The 19,011-nt window shown below is 34.1% G+C and overlaps 1 protein-coding gene across 1 annotated transcript; it reads left to right on the forward strand.

Annotated features, from left to right (window-relative positions):
* The first annotated feature begins 32 nt into the window (after window positions 1–32).
* LOC126808410 (integrator complex subunit 4) lies at window positions 33–17,056 on the forward strand. Its single transcript, XM_050533107.1, has 19 exons — window positions 33–227; window positions 1,206–1,515; window positions 2,125–2,231; window positions 2,550–2,723; window positions 3,254–3,393; window positions 3,699–3,819; window positions 4,023–4,094; window positions 4,323–4,497; window positions 4,887–5,092; window positions 6,220–6,362; window positions 7,072–7,187; window positions 8,266–8,399; window positions 8,840–8,979; window positions 10,474–10,567; window positions 11,196–11,267; window positions 12,138–12,325; window positions 14,220–14,517; window positions 15,345–15,465; window positions 16,813–17,056. The coding sequence occupies exons 1-19, from the start codon at window positions 174–176 to the stop codon at window positions 16,950–16,952; spliced, it is 2,805 nt and encodes a 934-aa protein (XP_050389064.1). The 5' UTR covers window positions 33–173; the 3' UTR covers window positions 16,953–17,056.
* Window positions 17,057–19,011: the final 1,955 nt, after the last annotated feature.

A 19,011-nucleotide genomic window follows, 5' to 3' on the forward strand; every position in this document is an offset into this window, starting at 1 on the left:
CGATTGTAAGAGTTATTCCCCTTTACATCATGGCAGTCATAGCAGTGTTGTGTTCTGCATTGTCGATCAAAGATATGTTTTTCTAATAAATATCATTAGAATTCTGAAATAACCCCAAACTTTTTGTTGTTGTTTTAGTGTGAAAATTATTTAATTATGAAATTGCAGCAGAAATGGCGGCATTGTTAAAGAAAAGGGCTCTTGCTGAATACAGCCAAGTTATTCAGGTAATACCGGTATTACTATAATAATAGTAAGTGCAGGGGGACTGCACCACACAAAATTTACACAAAAACAAATACACGGACAAGACATCATACTCAGAAAAACACAAACAGACAAACAATTAAAAAAAAGTGAATGGATCTGGGGGCTAGTATAGTCATAGTCTAAAGGATAGGGATGTGGTCATAATGGCCCTATAACGGCCAAAACCGATCTGGTCAAAAAGGTCTTACTTTAGTCATAATGACCAAACAGTTTGGTCATAACGGCCAAAAAGTTTGGTCTTAATGGCCAAAAAATTTAGTCGTAACGGCCAAACATTTTTAATTGAATGAAATTTTAAAAAACAATATATTTAAACAAAACATTGATGTGGTGCTACAGTTATACAAACCATGTGTCCTGGAGACATAACAACCCAAGCCAACCCGGAAAAATACATGTTGTAAAGTGTAATTGTAATTCAAAGGAAGCACCCCCCGAAGACTTTGAATTTGAAAACTACGGTCTAGAGTCTATAATAGGGAATAACAACTATAAGGAATTTCTTGAGACCAAAGAGCTATGTGCCTTTATAAAATTGGATTGCTCAATTAAATTTATCATAAATAAGTAAATATGATCTATTTTTAAGATTATTTTGCAGTGTCGTTTGAATTAGTATGTTTGTATCAGTGTGTTTTATACAATCACCACAAAAAATGTCTAAAATTTTCCTGGTTTCTGCAAAAAAACTTAAACCTGAAACTGTCAGGGAGACTGAAACAATTTATGGATGTTGGAAATCTGGAGATGAGATGTTATTACCGTACTTTTTTTTTATATGCTTGCCTGGCCATATTCAGTACAGTAGTATCTTTGAAACAAAACTAATGCCAACAGCTTAAAATACTATCTTCAGCTTAATCTATCTAGCCCTCATCACAATTATCATACATACTATACTACATAAGCATTCATTTGTTTGATTCCTATTCCAGGAAGAACCAAAACAAGCAAAGAAACTACGACTGGTACAAAAACCTGCTACAACTGAAGTGAATCTTAATTTGTCAGCTGCAGTCAGCTCATATGACGTGCTGAATATATTGTTGCGATTTGGCAATAGTTTACCAATACCCGGAGATGTCACTACACCTGTTCTTGCTCAGCTTTTAGACCATTTTACACATGAGAAGGAAACAATTGTACGATGTAAAATAGCTGATCTAATTGGTGAAATGACAAAATTGCCAGGATGTGAGGTGGCAGAATTTATAAATGGTCTAATGTCTTTGATAAATACAGAGAGTAAGTCTATGTATTTAGGTGTAGTAACGTCATTTCCACAAAGATTGCACAAAAGCACTTTACAATAAGCCAAGGGGTAAAAACATGAAATCATGAAGTAAATAGGGTCACAAATGTTCAAAATATATCACAGATTTTCAAAGTAGATAACTAAACATACATTATGCAAGAGCTAAATCTGCCAATTGCAGGTGTTTTTTTTGGCTTGAAATTTTTATCTACATTATTAATTAGACATTAATTAACTTATCCAGACCATAATCAACTCTCAATGGCATCGCTAGTCTGCGATATTTACTGGATTAGAACCCTTCTGCTGCTTCTGATTAAATCAAAAAATGGATAATCGAGACTATGTTTTTTTATCATACCGACTTTAGTAACGATGATCGAGGCTAGGCCAAAAATTCAATCGCTAAATACTTGGTTCAGGGTGGACCAATTTGACTGAAATTTTCAGCAAATTTCCTTTACATTATCTAGTTTTTAACAATTATAGCGAGAACTACCAGCTCTTTATCTAATCTCCCATAATGTATCTTTAATCATAAGGTGTTCTTGTTAACTTTATTAAAGTTGTATTTATTTACGTGTGGATATTTATTTCAGAATCACATAAAGTACAGAGTGGTTTAATAGCAGCTTTAACTACTGCTGGCAAGAGTTTAGCTAATAATGCTGCTGTTATACAAGAACTTGTTGAGAAAGCAGTACAGGTAGGTTATAATCTTAGTTAAAATTGTTTCAAAGATCTTTTATGGCTTTACTGATTTCTTTCTGATTTAGTATCTACCAAGTAAAATGTCTTGATACAAAAGTTCATGACACATTTGAGTCCACTATAGACAGTTTGCTCACAAATCATTATGAAGTACCTCAAGAAGTTGCAGTTAATAGACATACAGAGAGGATAATAGTACTGCTTTTGCCAGATTTCCAGTTTTATTTCTGTAGAATTACAGAAGGGATTGTAGGGAGTTCTCTGCTTTCTTTAAATGAAACATTCTAATTACTTTAAATTTTCTTTTTTTTAGATGTTAAAAAATTCAAGTCACTTTGTAAGAAGCAAGTGTCTGATTTTGATAGGTCAGCTTGGATCATCTGACTATAAAACTGATTTAGGAATGGTGTTTAATGTACAGGATATACTGGGTGATTTTACTCAAGATCAAGATCCTAGGGTTCGCTCTAGCTCCTTACAGGCAATGGTGATCATTTATTAAACTTTCAGATGTTTGATTCAGTTCGCTTATTCCAAGTATAAATATTTCGATTATGTATTCACAGTATCAGTCTTTTTAAGGAAGCTGTATTGCTTCAGCCATACCCCAAGAATGCTTGTTAAGTATTGATTAAAGGAGCTCAACCTCTAATATTATCCATAATATTCGAAATTAAAAACACGAATTAGAATTCAGTTTTGATACATTTCAATCAGTATTGATATTGTTTTACCGTGAAAGTATGGGTTCCTCATATCAACTATTTTAGACATAATAAACATTTTAAAATCACTATATGTGTGAGTCGTGTATTTTACATACGCCATTTGTAATGACAAAAGAAAAGCATATCCTAGAAGACAGTGCGAAAGTAATCACAAATGGCTGATTCACAAATGACATAATAATAATAATAATAAAACAAATACTGTGTAGAAAGGACTAAGCAAAGGATTGTCGAAAACAAAATGTTTGCTTGTTAAACCAGAAAAATAAAATTAAAACTTATTTTTCAGTTATCTCTGCATCAGAGAGGTATACAGTTAGATCAGAAAGTATATCAACAGGCATGTAATTCATTGGTTGATGATCATGAAGCTGGTCGAATGGCAGCTGTCAAACTTCTTTGGGTACTCAGTCATCTCTATCCTGAAGTGTAAGCGTAGACTTTTATATTATTTTTCATGGCAATGGTTTCTTATTCTTACTATGTTATGTGGATGAGATACACATTGCTGACTTCAGAATAATTTTCTACAATGCATTTGCTATAATTTTATCAATGTACAAGACTCTGATTTAGTCATCCCATCACCATGATTAAAATTAGCACTGATTAACAATGATTGATTAGCACTGATTAACAATGATTGATTAACAATGACTGACTATCAATGCAGTCTTTATAAATTGCTATATACTGTGACAAAGGATATTATATTAATTTGATTTGTATATTAGACCAGTAAGTGGACCAGAAGCTGGTGAAGAAATAAGAATGGTGGATGATGGTTTTGCTAAGATATGTAATATGATGAATGATATATCTGTTAAAGTTAGAACAGAAGCAGCTTCTTTACTGGTATGTTAACTTCCCATCTAAATACCCGGTAATGGAATTGAATAAATTTAACAATTCAATATTTGATGGTATAACTTGGCACCAAAAGTAATTGATAATAATTCATAAAGCAGTTTTTCAGGTCTCTATGCACCAATTCAGTATTTTGTGATATAACTTTGCTCCAAAAATAAATGGTAATAATTTCTAAAACAATTTTTCAGGGTTCTCTGCATCTTGTCAGTTCACGATTTTTAGAACAGACACTTGATAAAAAGTTGATGTCCAATATGAGGGTAAGTTTAACTATATGTAGAAATATAAATGAATTTTGTTAGCAAGACATTGATTTCCAATATTCCATTGCTACCAGAAGTTTTTCAGGGTTAATTTTCTTTCTAAAGATTCTTCTTAATTAGGTATTATACAATCCATGAAAGCCTTTTTCAGGTAAATTTTCTTTCTAATGATTGTATTTAATATATATGGTACTAACCATGAAAACATTTTTTTATTAATTTCAGAGAAAGAAAAGTGCAAGTGATAGAGCCCGCGACCATTTTCAATCTGGTGAATGGTCGACTGGTCAAAAATGGGCAGACGACAAACCCAAAGAAGAAATAGATGCTGAAAGTATTAATTTAATGAATATTGGAGCATGTGGTGCTTTTATACATGGTTTAGAAGATGAATTCCTGGGTGAGAATAACTTTTGTTTTAAAGAAGACCTTTGTGTTTAAAAGTTAATAAAATGTAAAGAGGAGGAAATACACAAATGAGATTATAAACCATTGTTTATTTAAGAGAACCTACTGATATATTTGGCTATAAGTAGTGACAGTAGCCAATGGAACCACTGCTCAATTGCGGAGATCATCTGACTAACAAAACTGTTCAATTTTCTAATATAATTTTTTTTTTTTTTTTATTTGCTTGAATATTATTTTCTACAGATCAGTTTTAAATTTTTAAACTTTTTGCTTGAATATTATTTTCTACAGTTTTAAATTTTTAAATGTTTTTCTTGAATATTATTTTCTACATATCAGTTTGAAACTTTTTGTTTGTTTTGTTTTTTGTTGTTACAGAAGTGAGAAATGCAGCTTTAGATTCATTATGTGAATTAGCAGCCCAGTCAGCACAATTCTCTACTCTATCCCAGGATAGTATAATAGATATGTTTAATGATGAAATCGAAAGTATCAGATTGAATGCTATTAATAGTTTACGTAAAATAAGTCATAATATAGTATTACGTGAAGATCAACTAGAGATTATACTGGGAGTTTTACAGGTAAATTATAGAATTATCATATTTTATAGGCCTTGAAGAAACGTTTTTATACGCCCACATGGAAATGTGGACGTATATTGCCGTCGCCCCCGTCCGTCCATCGGTCCGTCCGTCCGTCCATCGGTCCGTCTGCCCGTCCGTCCGTGCGTCCATCGTCCACAATATCTTGTGGACGCTCTAATGCCAAAAGTTATCATCCAGTTGTTTTAAAATTGATGTATGTTGTTTACATTAGTGAGATGAAGAATCCTATTTAATTTCAATAATTTCCGTTATTATGTCCCTTGTTTCACTTTGTTAAACCTTGTGAACGCTCTAATGCCGAAAGTTAACATCCGATCTTTGTGAAATTTATATGCAATATTTAAATTAGGGATACTAAAAAGCTTATTAAATTTCAGAAATTTCTGTTTATTACTTCTAGAGTTATGGCCCTTGTTTCACTTTGTTTAACCTTGTGAACACTCTAATGCCAAAAGTTATCATCCTATCTTTCTGGAATTTATATGCATTATTTAAATTAGTGAAACGAAGAAGCCTATTGAATTTCAGCAATTTCCGTTTATTACGTCTAGAGTTATGGCCCTTGTTTCACTTTATTGAACCTTGTGAATACTCTAACATCAAAAGTTATCTGCCGATCTGTATGAAATGTACATGCGTCATTTGAATTAGTGAAGAGAAGAATCCTATTGAATTTCAGCAATTTCCATTCATTACTTCTAGAGTTATGGCCCTTTTTTCACTTTCTTTAACCTGGTTAATGCTTGATTGATGAAAGTTATCATCCCTTATGTATGAAATTTATATGCATCATTTAAATTTTTGAAACAGAGGTTTATTGAATTTCAGCAATTTCCGTCAATAATTTCTAGAGTTATGGTGGTTGTGAACAGAATATGGGACAGTCTATTGTAGAGAGTAGAGACTTGAAATATGGTTCACAAATAGTGGGTATTATAATTGTGTGCTGCTCTTAAAAGACTTTTCTATGCAATATATTTCTTCTTGATACTGTTTAATTGAGGCAATGTGGTCCAAAGGGAGACAACAGAGGTAACGAGAAGAGTTATCTCCCTGTTTATTTTTTGTCAAATTATTTAAATTACATATATTTCTCTACTTAGGATTATTCTCCCATTGTAAGAGAAACAGCTCATGCCATGTTAGGAGATATTAAATTGGCTACAAAAGAATGTCTCAATTCCTGTGTCATGGCTTTATTAGATAATTTACAAAGATACCCACAAGATAAAGCTAATGTATGGAGGTTAGTTGTGGTAAATTTTGAAATCTATGTGTCCAATTCTTTATTCAGAATAAATTGTTGTGTAAACAAAGTGGTGCCTAGTTATTTGGATGACCCGATTAATCTAGGTCTACACATGTACAGTTGGAATTCGATGCAAAATATACTTATCTAGCACATAACTAGACCAAGAAAGCACCCCTGTGACCAAGTAGGCGCACCTAAGGTTTACAATAATAACAAAACCAATACCCCCCCCCCCCCATTAACAGTGTCTAGATCTGATAATGAGCACATAAGACCATAGAAATAAATAAAATTGTATCTTGGTATCTTGGTCTCAAATTGACCAAAGTATTGTGTTGACATAAAATTACTGATCTGGAAATAAGTGTTAGTTGTAAGTGACAAAGTGTCAGGAACTGCTGAGCTAGTGTCTGAAAATTTGGAACTTTGTGCCAGAAATATATTATAAAATCAATGAAAACATGTGTGCGTGGTTTCCAGGCTTGGATTACTGTCTAAAGAATATCTTTAGTCCTTATTTTAATTTAAAATTAAATAGGGAAAATGAGTATTGGCTAACTGGCCCATTGAGGCTTTAAAATGAAATTAATTAATATATAAAGAAATATTTGTTTCTTGAATTTTGAAATATTTTTTTCACAAATATATCTGATATGCCGATCAGATTTTGTATTTAGTGTACCATGATTTTTATATTTTATAGATGCGGCCAGAATTTAGGATCTAATCATCCCCATTTAACATTAACATTGGTACCAGATTTATTATGTATACATCCATACTTTAATACACCTGTACCTGACATGGATGATCCAGCTTGTATCCTTTTACTTTATAAATATATTAAAGATACAAGAAGCTAGACAACAAGGCAGACATATATGTAGTGTGTACAAGTAATATAACTAAAACATATTGGTCCAAATGTTATTCACAGTCCTAACTTAAAGATACATTATGGGAGATTCAATAACGAGTTGGCAGTTCTCACTATAATAGTTAAAAAGGCAATTTGCCGAAAATTTCATTCAAATTGATCCACAGTGAACCGAGAACTGGCTAGCCTTGATCATTATTACTAAAGTCAGTACGATAAAATAAACAGCATAGTCTCGATTATCCATTTAATCGTTAAATCATGAAGGAAAGTTATGCAGTAAATCGGCTCATAATCCACTAAAGATCACAGGCTAGCGAAGCCATCTAGAGTTGATTATTGTCTGGATAGGTTAATTAATGTCTAATTAATAATCTAGATAACATTTCAGGCCTAAAGAAAGACTTGCAATAGACAGATTTAGCTCTTGCATAATGTATGTTTAAGTTATGGCCATTAGTTTCTGTTGATTTCATGACACCATCTTTTCTGTTAACATCAAATTCAAGAGATTATTTAACCTTCTGGGTATCAAAATCAGCTAACTCCAATCTGATTAAAACACAGATCCTATTTCGTTTCGTTTTTTATAGTTAAAAATTTCATTTTACTTGTCTTCACTACACTGGGATCTCTGGAAGAGTTTTTATATTACAGACATTCTGGTTGAAGTGAGGGATTAGCCAATGAAACGGTCTGTTACCGTGAGTTCTGGAACTGTGGGTAAACCACTAGAAACATCAACGCTGATTGATTAATCAATGTAAGGCGTCAAAAGCCGCTCGTACGACCCCTGACGCGATCATCCAGTACAACTGGTCAAATCTACTTGTAGTATAGGCCATCGAAAGTATAAAAAATATAGATCTGTACATCAAAAACCTTGTCATTAAAGGGGATAAAATTAGAGCAGTTAAAACATGTAAAGGCTTATTTTTAGGAAAACAGTAAAGTAAGAACTATGTGTAATATTGCTCACCAAAAATTTATTTTAAAATCAACTTCTTTGACCTAAATCAGATATAACAGTTTTGATTTTAGTATTTAATGGTGCTGTAAAATGTCCAACCATGCTACCATTATTTCAAGAACATACTCTCAGACATTATACATATTTACGTGGCAGTTTACCTGAACATGTTCCTGTATTAAAGGTAATATATTGTGTAAAGGCCATCTTCATTAGCGAAGTTGGTGCAGAAAAGTAGAACGTTAAACCCCATTTCATTCATTTATTCATTTTTTCAACAGTGTAAATAAAAAAACTTCATTTAAAATTTGTTAGATATAATGTGATCACCCCATATTGATTGACCTAATCTGATAATGAAATTGGGAAGCATATTAAGATTTAGAATTTTGAAATTGACTAGACAGGTAGTTTTTGTTTGTTCAGAATATTTTCTCAAGCACTTCTCAAAAAAAAAAATGAGGCCCCAAGTCGAATCCTGTGCAAGGTTCACGGAGCAATATGTCAATGGCACGTCATGACTGCACATTTCGGATTTTGAAAATACTGTAATGCCATTTTTATTGGCAATAACTAAATAATTCATACAAAATGAATAGTTAATAGAATTGTTTTATATTTTAGTTATACCAGCATGAAGAAATAAACGTAGATGGTTGTAAAGATAATTTATCCAGTCTTCTTACACAGTGTGTATCACAGCTGGATAATCTAGATCGTCTTGACTCACAGTCGACACAACAACTATTAGAAGCTACAGTCAGGTGTGTACTAATCATTGATTACTTTATTATATTTCAATCAAATTTACTTTTGAATGAGAGTGACAAAATTATTATAATTGACATAAATGTGACATAAAATTATTTCACTTGACCATATGTCAATATATATGATTATTTCAATTGACCACAGGGCCCTCACTTAGGGGAAGGTTGAAAGGGGCATGTGACACGTCTTGGGGGGGGGGGGCAAATTATCTAAGTGCATATCAGAATATTTATGGACTAGCCTCCTTGGAGTCTGAGATAGCAAATCACCAGCCTTCGCTTCCCCATAACCTGTGCAAAGCAGCTCATATTTCAATAAATAGAGTGGGTAGAATTATTATTTTTCCAAGATATAGGGTTTTTCAAGCAAATGGAGGGTTGAAGGGGAAAAAAACATAAACATTTTACTTATAAGTCGATTTAATAAATAGTTATTTTGATAAAGTGTTAAAAGTATAAAAATTGTATTCTAAAATTTCTTTAATCATAAAAGTCAACTGAGGCCTGAACAAAGCAGTTATGGGGTTGGGGGTCAACGGCATCACTGAAACTTTTACCCTGGGGATCTACATAGGTTTGTGAGGGCCCTGATTGACCATTTGTCAATATAAATGTGTCATGAGGTTATTTTGTACAAATATGATTATACATGTGGCATTTGGTTATTGTAGTTGACCATAATGCAAACGAATATATGGCATGAAGTTATTGAGATTGACTATGTGAACATAACATAGATGCAGTACGAAATTAAACTGATTGCCCGTAACCTTAATCAGAGAATTAATAAAAGATACTTTCCCAGAAAAGTATTTATCAGGTGGTTCTTTCCAATAAAAGTATGTCAAAATTGGTATATATGGAAAGTATAGACACCCAATCTTACTAGAAAAATACTGGATTACCCAAAAAACTCCCATGGGGGAAGTACTGGGCAAAATTGTCAGGGTATCACTAACTTGTTACCCGATTGTTATCTGCCAGCTTATTGTGTGCCAGCTTACGTGAGGGAGCGGTTGTTATTTCTTGATCAAATGGTTAGGTGGTTTTGGGAACATTGAGGGGTGTCAATGTACAAAAGACTCTGCAAATAAAAGAAGTTGACAGAAATAATTAAGAATTTCTAAGGCCTCAATATGTATGGTAAATGGACAGTAAGTAAATGATAAATATATTCTGAAAAATGGACCCCCCCCCCCCCCAATGAAGCTAAGTTGACAGACATTGCGTGTAACAACAGCTTACTTATAACTATAGGTATCCCCGGCGAATACAAAGTTTTGAGAGGGAATTGAAGCAAATTTTTGACAGATTGGTTACTTTGAATATGTTTTTAGTCCAAATATACCATCAAATCACAAAATTTGTACACAGGAATGCACTTTAACATCAAGTAAAAGCCATTGAATGGAAGTTATATAATGTTAGTCTTTGTTCTCAGTTAGGAAATGTGAAGTGTATTTTATTTAATGTTTGTGTATTTTGTAGAGATTTGGATCAAATGAAGAAGTTAGACAAGTCTACGTCACATGTAGCTGAATGTACCAGTATGTTTTTACATACACAATTACTTATAACCAAGGTAACCAATAGTAGATATTTCTTTTAGATGGGGCGGTCGCAGGGACTAAGTGGGTAAGACACTGGCTCGCTAGCCTGGAGATCGGGTGTTTGATCCCTGAATTGGCCGATAAAGTTCATCCAGATTTTCCGGCGTGGTTCCCCCTTGTCAGTGATGCAGGACGGATGGCCTGACAAGGCAGCTGTCTAGTCGATCAGATGGGATGCAAAACCTGGGGTCCCGTGTTCACATTGGTGTGCACGTTAAAGATCCCTTGACAGTTGGAATTCGATATAAGAGCAGGCCGTAGTGGTGCTATCTCGACAAAATTTCCCTGTATGGCATATGCCCGTCTTCATTAGCCCAGTTCCGAGCAGAACAGTAGGACGTTAAACCCAATTTCATTTATTTTAGATGTAAGGTAATAACACTGGATTAGTAAAAAGTAGCAGAATGTCTTTAATACTAATTAATTTTAAGTTTTTGATCAAATCCTTTATCACAACATAATTTTAAAAAAAATCTTTATTGCTTGATCGGTTTATAATGGTGAACTGTACATTGTTGTTATCTCAAGATATGCATTGTGTGCTGTGAAATAAAGAAAATTCCAGTGAAGAATTTAATATGTTATATATTTTGTTTGTAGTTAATGAGTGAGATTAAAAGAACGAGTGGTAAAATGACTTTATCAGCTAATGTTATAGCTCCATTAGATAAGGTAAGCTTTGTTTAGAATATTTTAGATAATTGTGGTAGAGCAACGGTTACTGCCAAAAATATTTTTTTTACCTTCCGTATATAAGTCAAAACAGGGTATAAGACAAATGCCAGACTTCTGCTATAAATGTATCGACTTATACCACGAAAAATTTGGTAATTTTGGAGTAATTTGAAACAGGTATGGGTCGACAGTAGTTGGCATGCTTTTATTCTATCATATTACACGTAATTTTGTAGGAATATTATTGATATAAATATGAATACCGTTGGGAATTAAATATGAAAAATAACGAGTTGCACCTTGTTATGTATTAATCTTTGGTTACATATACTTGATTACGTTATAGTATTGAAATAAGTACAAAGAGTACATTATGGTTATAATGACTTTTGATCTTTCTAACATAATACTACTTCCTGTCTAATGACCAATCATAGAAAAGGTATACCATGTGGTTTGCGTTCTGCGGTCTTACATGTTTATTGTAGAAACTAACTCAGTACAAATATATAAAGTATATTCATTTAAAACATGTGTTAGCTGTTTGAATATATTACACACCTATTTTTTTATTAGATACGAATTTGAATATTTTGTTGACATATGATTTTTGGTTGTAGTCTGAAACCACCTGCTTAAATAAGGATAAGCGTCATGCCCCTTTATTATCGGTAAAAATGTCTGACAAGAAAAATTTTGAAATCCCAACACTGGTGAATCAGAACAATCTGTATCAATATTACCAATCTGTAGATAAATTTTTGTTTTTCAGCACCACTGAAGAATATTTTATATTTGTTTGAAAAGTTAGTTTAGCTAAAAATTTCCTTACACATAAAACAATACACTTAAAAAACTTTTTTGTAGGTTTTAAAGTTAACAACAACTTTACAGACATTATTTCTGGGTATTGGTAATAAAGAATTAGTATTAATAAGACAGACAGAGTTACAGGCCTTGACTTTACAATTACAATCTGTTATAACCCATGGTTCGTTAGCTGAACAACTTCGTACAGCAGAAACTTACATTAATTATCTTCAACACTTACAAAAGTAAGTACTTTATTTAAGAGGGCTGCTGGATAATTTGTAATCAGACTCAAATCATGTCCACTTTCGCATGGATGTGTGCACACCATTTATTTAATCTGTTATTTTTATATGCCCACATTTTCATGTGAATGTAGATTGTCGTCGCCCCTGTCCGTCTGGAAGTCCGTCCACAATTTGTTTGTGGACACTCTACAGGTCACAATTTTTATCCGATTTTGACGAAACTTGAAGTATAGGTCTATCTCCCAAAGATCTCAGTTCCTTTCGATATTGGCATATATCAGACCATAACTTCATGGATTATGTCCCCTGATTGTTCGAAAAATCATGTTTTTAGCTTGTGGAGACTCATCTGATTTGATGAAATTTAACATGTATAATCCAAATAACTTGGTTCCTTTCGATATTTGCGCATATTGGACCCTAACTTCCTGAATTATGGCCCCTGATGGTATGATTTGTATCCAATTTTAAAAAACGATTAAGTTTCCGTTACAAAATGGCTGCTCTTTGTATGCAAATAGTGTAAAAGTATGTAATACCAAGGTTGTGGACCCGCTAGAAGTCACAATTTTTATCAGATTTTGATGATATCTTTATATCCCAATATCTCAGACCCTTTCGATATTCACACATTTCAGACTATAACTTCCCTGGATTATGGCCCCTGATTGTACAAAAAATCCCTTTTTTTAGCTTGTCACAGGGCCTAAAATAACGTGCCTTGGAGCACGAATGTGCTTCGAAATGAAAAATCTGTGCTTCGAAAGTACGAAAATAGAATTTGAGTTTTGATGTTGATGTGATGATAGAATTTTAATTATAATTCAATTATTATCGCAACAAAAGTGGTGGTGCTACGAGAATTTAACCTTATTTTACACCATGGCTTGTTCTTTATCCATCTCTTGCAAAATGTGGGCGTATCTTGCCTGGCAACCGCTGGTTTCTATTAATAACCAATAAATTTAGAAGAAATTGCCTACTCAAGGTCACAGAATCTTGGTTCTGTAAAACCAGAAGTTAATGTGATCTATGACTTTAATATCAGTATGTTTTGTGCTGAAACCCTTTAGTTCGCATTAATATCAGTATGCTTTGTGCCAAAACCCTTTGGTTCATATTAATATCTGTATGTTTTGTGGGGATCACGTGGCTAAGTGGGTGAGATGCTGGCTTGCTTGCCTGGAGGTCGGGTGTTCGATCCCTGCATTGGCCGAGAAAGTTCATCCAGATTTTCCGGCGTGGTTTCCCCTTGTCAGTGATACAGTGTGCTATGAGGGAAATTTTGCCCGGGCAGATGCGCTACTGCCTACTCTTTGTGTCAACACCCTTCCCTTGAACCCTTCACATTAACTTCGGGGGATCACGTGGCTAAGTGGGTAAGACGCTAGCTCGCTAGCCTGGAGGTCGGGTGTTCGATCCCTGCATTGGCCGAGAAAGTTCATCCAGATTTTCCGGCGTGGTTCTCCCTTGTCAGTGATGCAGGACGGAGGGGCTGACAAGGAAAGCTGTCTAGTCGTTCGGATGGGACGAAAAACCGAGGTCCCGTGTACACATTGGCGTGCACGTAAAAGATCCCTTGGCAGTTGGAAATCGATATAAGAGCAGGCCGTAGTGGTGCTATCTGGACAAAATTTCCCTCATAGTACACTGTATGGCATATGCCCGTCTTCATTAGCCCAGGTTAGGAGCAGAACAGTAGGACGTTAAACTCCATTTCATTTCATTTCATTTCACATTAACTTCAATACACATTGTGCCCACACCCTTTGGTTCATATTAATTTTTTGTCTTATAGTACCGGTAATAACATTTTATGTTATATTCTCCTTTGGTTGAACGTGTAAATAAATAAATGTAACATCGTATCTCTAACTGTTTATTATTTTAGGTTTTTAGAATCATGTAATGTAATGCCTGATGAATTTACCTCACATCTTATAGCACCATTGGGTAATCTTGAACCTTCCAAACTCAACATTATAAGACATGTTACTCAAACATCACTAGAGTTAATCAGTCCAACCAGTTTTCCTATCAATAAACAAGTTCGTAAAGCTACTGTCACCATACACGAACCTGTCACCTGTCTCGACAGTTCTGTTAAGTTTTCAGCTGGATTGACAGCAGGAATACCTTTTGATGCTACAATAGAAAATGTAGAAAATTCCAGAGATGTTTTAATACAGGTAGGGCAATTAAAATATATTTTATTTTCTGAAGTCAAAAGTACACAAGTATAATTCTCCAAATCTGATATCTTAGTGACTACTCAATTTCTCATTTATTAAGCCCATTTTCCCCCATTTTTGCACATTTAAGCTATTTAATTATATTTATTCTTTTTTATTTTTTATTTTTTTTAAAATATTCACCTAATATAAGCTGTCCAAATTAACTGACAGCAGAATTTATCCTCTGTTCAATTTCATGGCCAGTTAACCATTAGGTCCCCCAAAAAACCAGGAAGGCAACCTTTTTCTCTTTAAGAACCCATGCAAGCATTTTATAATTAATAGGTCTGTCACTGAGTCATGTGTTGTGGTGTCAATGCTAGGATTGTAGGGGGTTGGATGGCCGAATGGTAAGGACATGCACGCTGTATCATAAAGCCTGTCATTGAGTCAACTGGCATGGTTTCGAATCCCCGGTTGTACGTGACAAGGAGTAGGGTCGCCTGTCCAACCTTGTGGGTTTTCTCCGGGTCCTCCGGTTTCCTCCCACTGCTAAAGACCCCTACGCGCAAGCGAATTATTGAAATAAAATTAAATCATGTTAGTCCCGAAATGACCTAGTTTGTATCGAGTGGACGTTAAACTCCATTTCTCTCTCTCTCTCTCTCGCTAGGATTGTACAAGACAGGGAGTATGGTCACTTGTCTAACCATGTGGGGTTTCTTTGTGTACTCTGGGTTATTGCCATTGCTATATGTGATTTTTTAAAATATAAATCTTCTAGTTTGTGGATGTTACATCCCATTTCCCCCACCCTCTGAAATATATTTTATTCATACCAGGTTAAATATCCTGATCAACAACAACAATTAATTATACCTTGTTTATCTCACTGGAGAAAATTATCACCTCTTAGACACAGACTAACAACACAAGTTATATTATCACATGCTCTCTGGTCTGGTAAGTTATACAATAACATTTTAATCTATGATGTAGATCTTAGTATGAAAGGTCTTCATTTTGAGGCTTATTTTACAACATTTTTTCATATTTAAGTAAAACTTGAGGTGAACATTCAGATATAAGTGTATGAATATTTAACCTCATGTTAGCGGAAAGTATGGATTGTGAAAAAAAAAAAACATTCTTCCCACAAGAAATAGAGTTCTGTGAATAAGAATGATGTAAGAATGTACACTATAGAATTTTGTTGATACAGATTTATTCGTTTGGAAGTTTATCTTGGCCTGTAACACTGTAAGGGGGTTGGATTTACTGGGTAATTATAGGGACAGACAGACAATGCTTTTCTGATTACTATTAATACTGGTACATATTTGTTCCCAGCCTTTCGAAAAAAAGCAGGGGACTAAAAGGTCTGTCCGTCACACTTGGTGTAGGTGTTTATTAGGTCAGTGCCTTGATGGAGTTCTAAGATGAACATTTTCTGCTTAGGGTAAGCAGAGATAAGCAATTTGATTGGTTGATGCTTTGGGACACGATAACTTAAGTTCTAATTAAGTGAGAGTGATGAAATTTGGTGTATAGTTTTATTACATCAATACCTTGACTAAGTTTGATAATGAGCATTTTCTGCTCGGGGTAAGCAGAGCAATAAGCAATTTGATTGGTCGAGATTTTGGAACACAATAACTCTCCTTCTAATTGAGCTAGAACGTTAAAATTTGGTGTAGGTGTTTATTAGGTCAATGCCTTGATGGAGTTCGAAGATGAGCATTTTTTGCTTAGGGTAAGCAGAGATAAGCAATTTGATTGGTTGATCCTTGGGACACGATAACTTAAGTTCTAATTAAGTGAGAGTGATGAAATTTGGTGTATATTATAGTTTTATTACATCAATACCTTGACTAAGTTCGATAATGAGCATTGTCTGCTTTGGAACAGAACAACTCTGCTTTTAATTGAGGTAGAATGTTTAAACTTGATGTAGATGTTCATGACATTAGGTGAATGTCTTGACTGAGTACAATTATAAACATTTCGAGCTAAAGCTACACAGAGCTAAGCTTGGGACAAGATAACTTTGATTCTATCTGATAGAGAGTGATGAAACTTAGTGTATAGTTCATAATCAGTTTGATTGCTTGATACTTTTGAAAAAAATAAATGTGCTATTACAGGCAATTAATATGTGTCATCTACTTATTTTGGGATTTCGGGGGAGGACATCAGTCTCACTGTTGGCTTGTTTTCTTTTTAAATTAGTTGCTGGCTAATGAAAAATCTTCTATGTAGTCTTTAAATTCTTCGAACTTTTGTTAAATGTATGGTTTAAATTATTTGTAGAATCTTGCCCAGTTGAAATTAGTCTTGTGATGAAAGTGGCAGCTATTCCAGGCAGAAAAACACAGAAAAGACCTGAACACATAGAACTTTGTAAACCTGTAGAAATACTAGTGCTAACAAAACCATCTAAAAGAGCTTGATTCCAAACGACATTGTGCTTAAAAAATTATAAAAATTGTATCATTTGTATATAAATGTAAATATTATATGCTTTTCCTGTATTTAATAAAGGGAGAAAACAAAAAGCAAATAGAAGAGTTTTTTGATAGATTTATAATAATTGTTTTATATAAATACTGTATATAAAGTGTGTGTGTGTTACTTGGCAACTTATATTGTGTCTGCATCCGACGGCAACATACCATTAACTAAACATATTTTTTGCATCTTTTTAGCAATATTAGAGTATTTTTAAATGATCAAATATGGTCCTGTCCGCCCATTTTTCATGACTTTATTACATATTTTAATTTGATCAAAGTTTAGACCGCCACCCTCCACTTTCTGCCGATGTTTTTTTTTAAGGGACCGGTGGTCATAGATTCTGTTTTGTCGTCTTTCATTTTCAACAAGTTGGTCACCCATGCCTTCAAAGAAGTAAAGCATCGCTGCACCTCGTTAAGATTAAGATGCTGATTGTCGAGAGAGATTTATCAGACAACTGTCATCAGGATACAAGTGATATAGAATGCCTGGCGTACTGATGGTACAGCCTAGTGGCTTAGTGCAGAGTGTAAACAAAATCGACCCACACATTGATCCTTGCGTAACCCGCAATTTAATGACTTGCGCACAGAATTAGAGCCACCAATTTGAGATCGGGGAACAGACAAAAAGTCTGTGTCAGACTCCTGAATTATATTGTTAATGTCCAGACCTGAAGGTCTGCACGATATCAGTCTGAAGACCTTTCAAATTTGTTGCCCGTGGTCGCGCCTAATCAAGTCTTCTTTGCAACATCTACAACAAATGCTCAATATGGTTTAAATCTGCACTGAATAATGGTCGTGATGGTATGCTCCTGCAAGAGTCCCTGTCCATGTGCGCGGGTTCTGATAGACGTCTCGACCCGATCACTGAAATAACCTAATTTCATCAAGCCATGGTAAATAATAACCTTTGCTGTAACAACGGTATATTCGCATTTTGTTAAGCCATTGAAGGTAACAATATGCCACTGGTGACGCCAGTTTTAATGGAAATATACTATATTTATGTAAATCTAGAAATTATTTTGAGAGTTATTATAAGGATAAATGAAACAAAATGTAAACATTAAGTAGGACATAAGACGACAAAGTTTACAAAGCCTGGCCTTTTGATCAACATTATTTCCTTCTCCGTGGCTGTATTTCTTGGTTACGACATGAACAAATAACACAGAATAAACTATGGTAAATCGTTATAGCCTTGAATAGAACAAATAAATTTGTTCAACTGGTTTTAACGCCTATTCACAACCAACCAAGTATACACAAATATGGAAGGCAAGAAGAAATGAAATGAAATGGGGTTTAATGTCCTACTGTTCTGCCCCGAACTGGGCTAATGAAGACGGGAAGAAGGCAAGAAGAGACTAAGAATGCATTTGTCAATGAAAATTACCCAAAACGTTGGACGTCATAACTCACCTCAATGCATTTTTGTCCATGCATAATTACCACACAACAGGAGTTGTGAACTTCACGGATAAGTGATACCAGAGAGAGAAAGTACACCTGACATCGTGCACGACACCCATGTCTATTTAAAATTATCTTGAGCCATAGTTTGTAGTTTGATTTCAGAATCCGACACCATTTAATACAAAAGAACAACAGAAATTGTAAGATATCAAACTTTCCAAATAAATCAGAAGTTGCATCAGGTGTTTCACAAAGAGTAAGCGTACTTAGCATCGCACACCCACTGCTACTTGTAACCGGGTAGAGAGTTTGTACTTGATTTAAACAGTATTTATTTAACATATAATGATATATTAACAATACATAATAATTTATTTGGATTCGGAAACAAGCTATGAAGCTTATATTAATCCGTCTCTTTGTACTTGAGGGATGGCCTCCAGTGGGATCAACAATGGTTGAAATTCAAAATTGCTGTATAAATGTTTGCGATTATTAATGGTAGGGCTATATATTTCCGATCTGAAGTAGCTCCTTTCAAATAATTTAAATATCAATATACAAGAGATTAAAT

This window comes from Patella vulgata, chromosome 1 (assembly GCF_932274485.2).
Source record: "Patella vulgata chromosome 1, xgPatVulg1.2, whole genome shotgun sequence".
Classification (NCBI taxonomy): domain Eukaryota; kingdom Metazoa; phylum Mollusca; class Gastropoda; family Patellidae; genus Patella; species Patella vulgata.

Coding starts and splice junctions, on each gene's coding strand:
- LOC126808410 (XM_050533107.1), top strand. CDS start 174: ATGGCGGCATTGTTAAAGAAAAGGGCTCTTGCTGAATACAGCCAAGTT. Junction 8,980..10,473: donor CTATTAGAAGCTACAGTCAG/GTGTGTACTAAT, acceptor TGTATTTTGTAG/AGATTTGGATCAAATGAAGA. Junction 11,268..12,137: donor TTATAGCTCCATTAGATAAG/GTAAGCTTTGTT, acceptor ACTTTTTTGTAG/GTTTTAAAGTTAACAACAAC.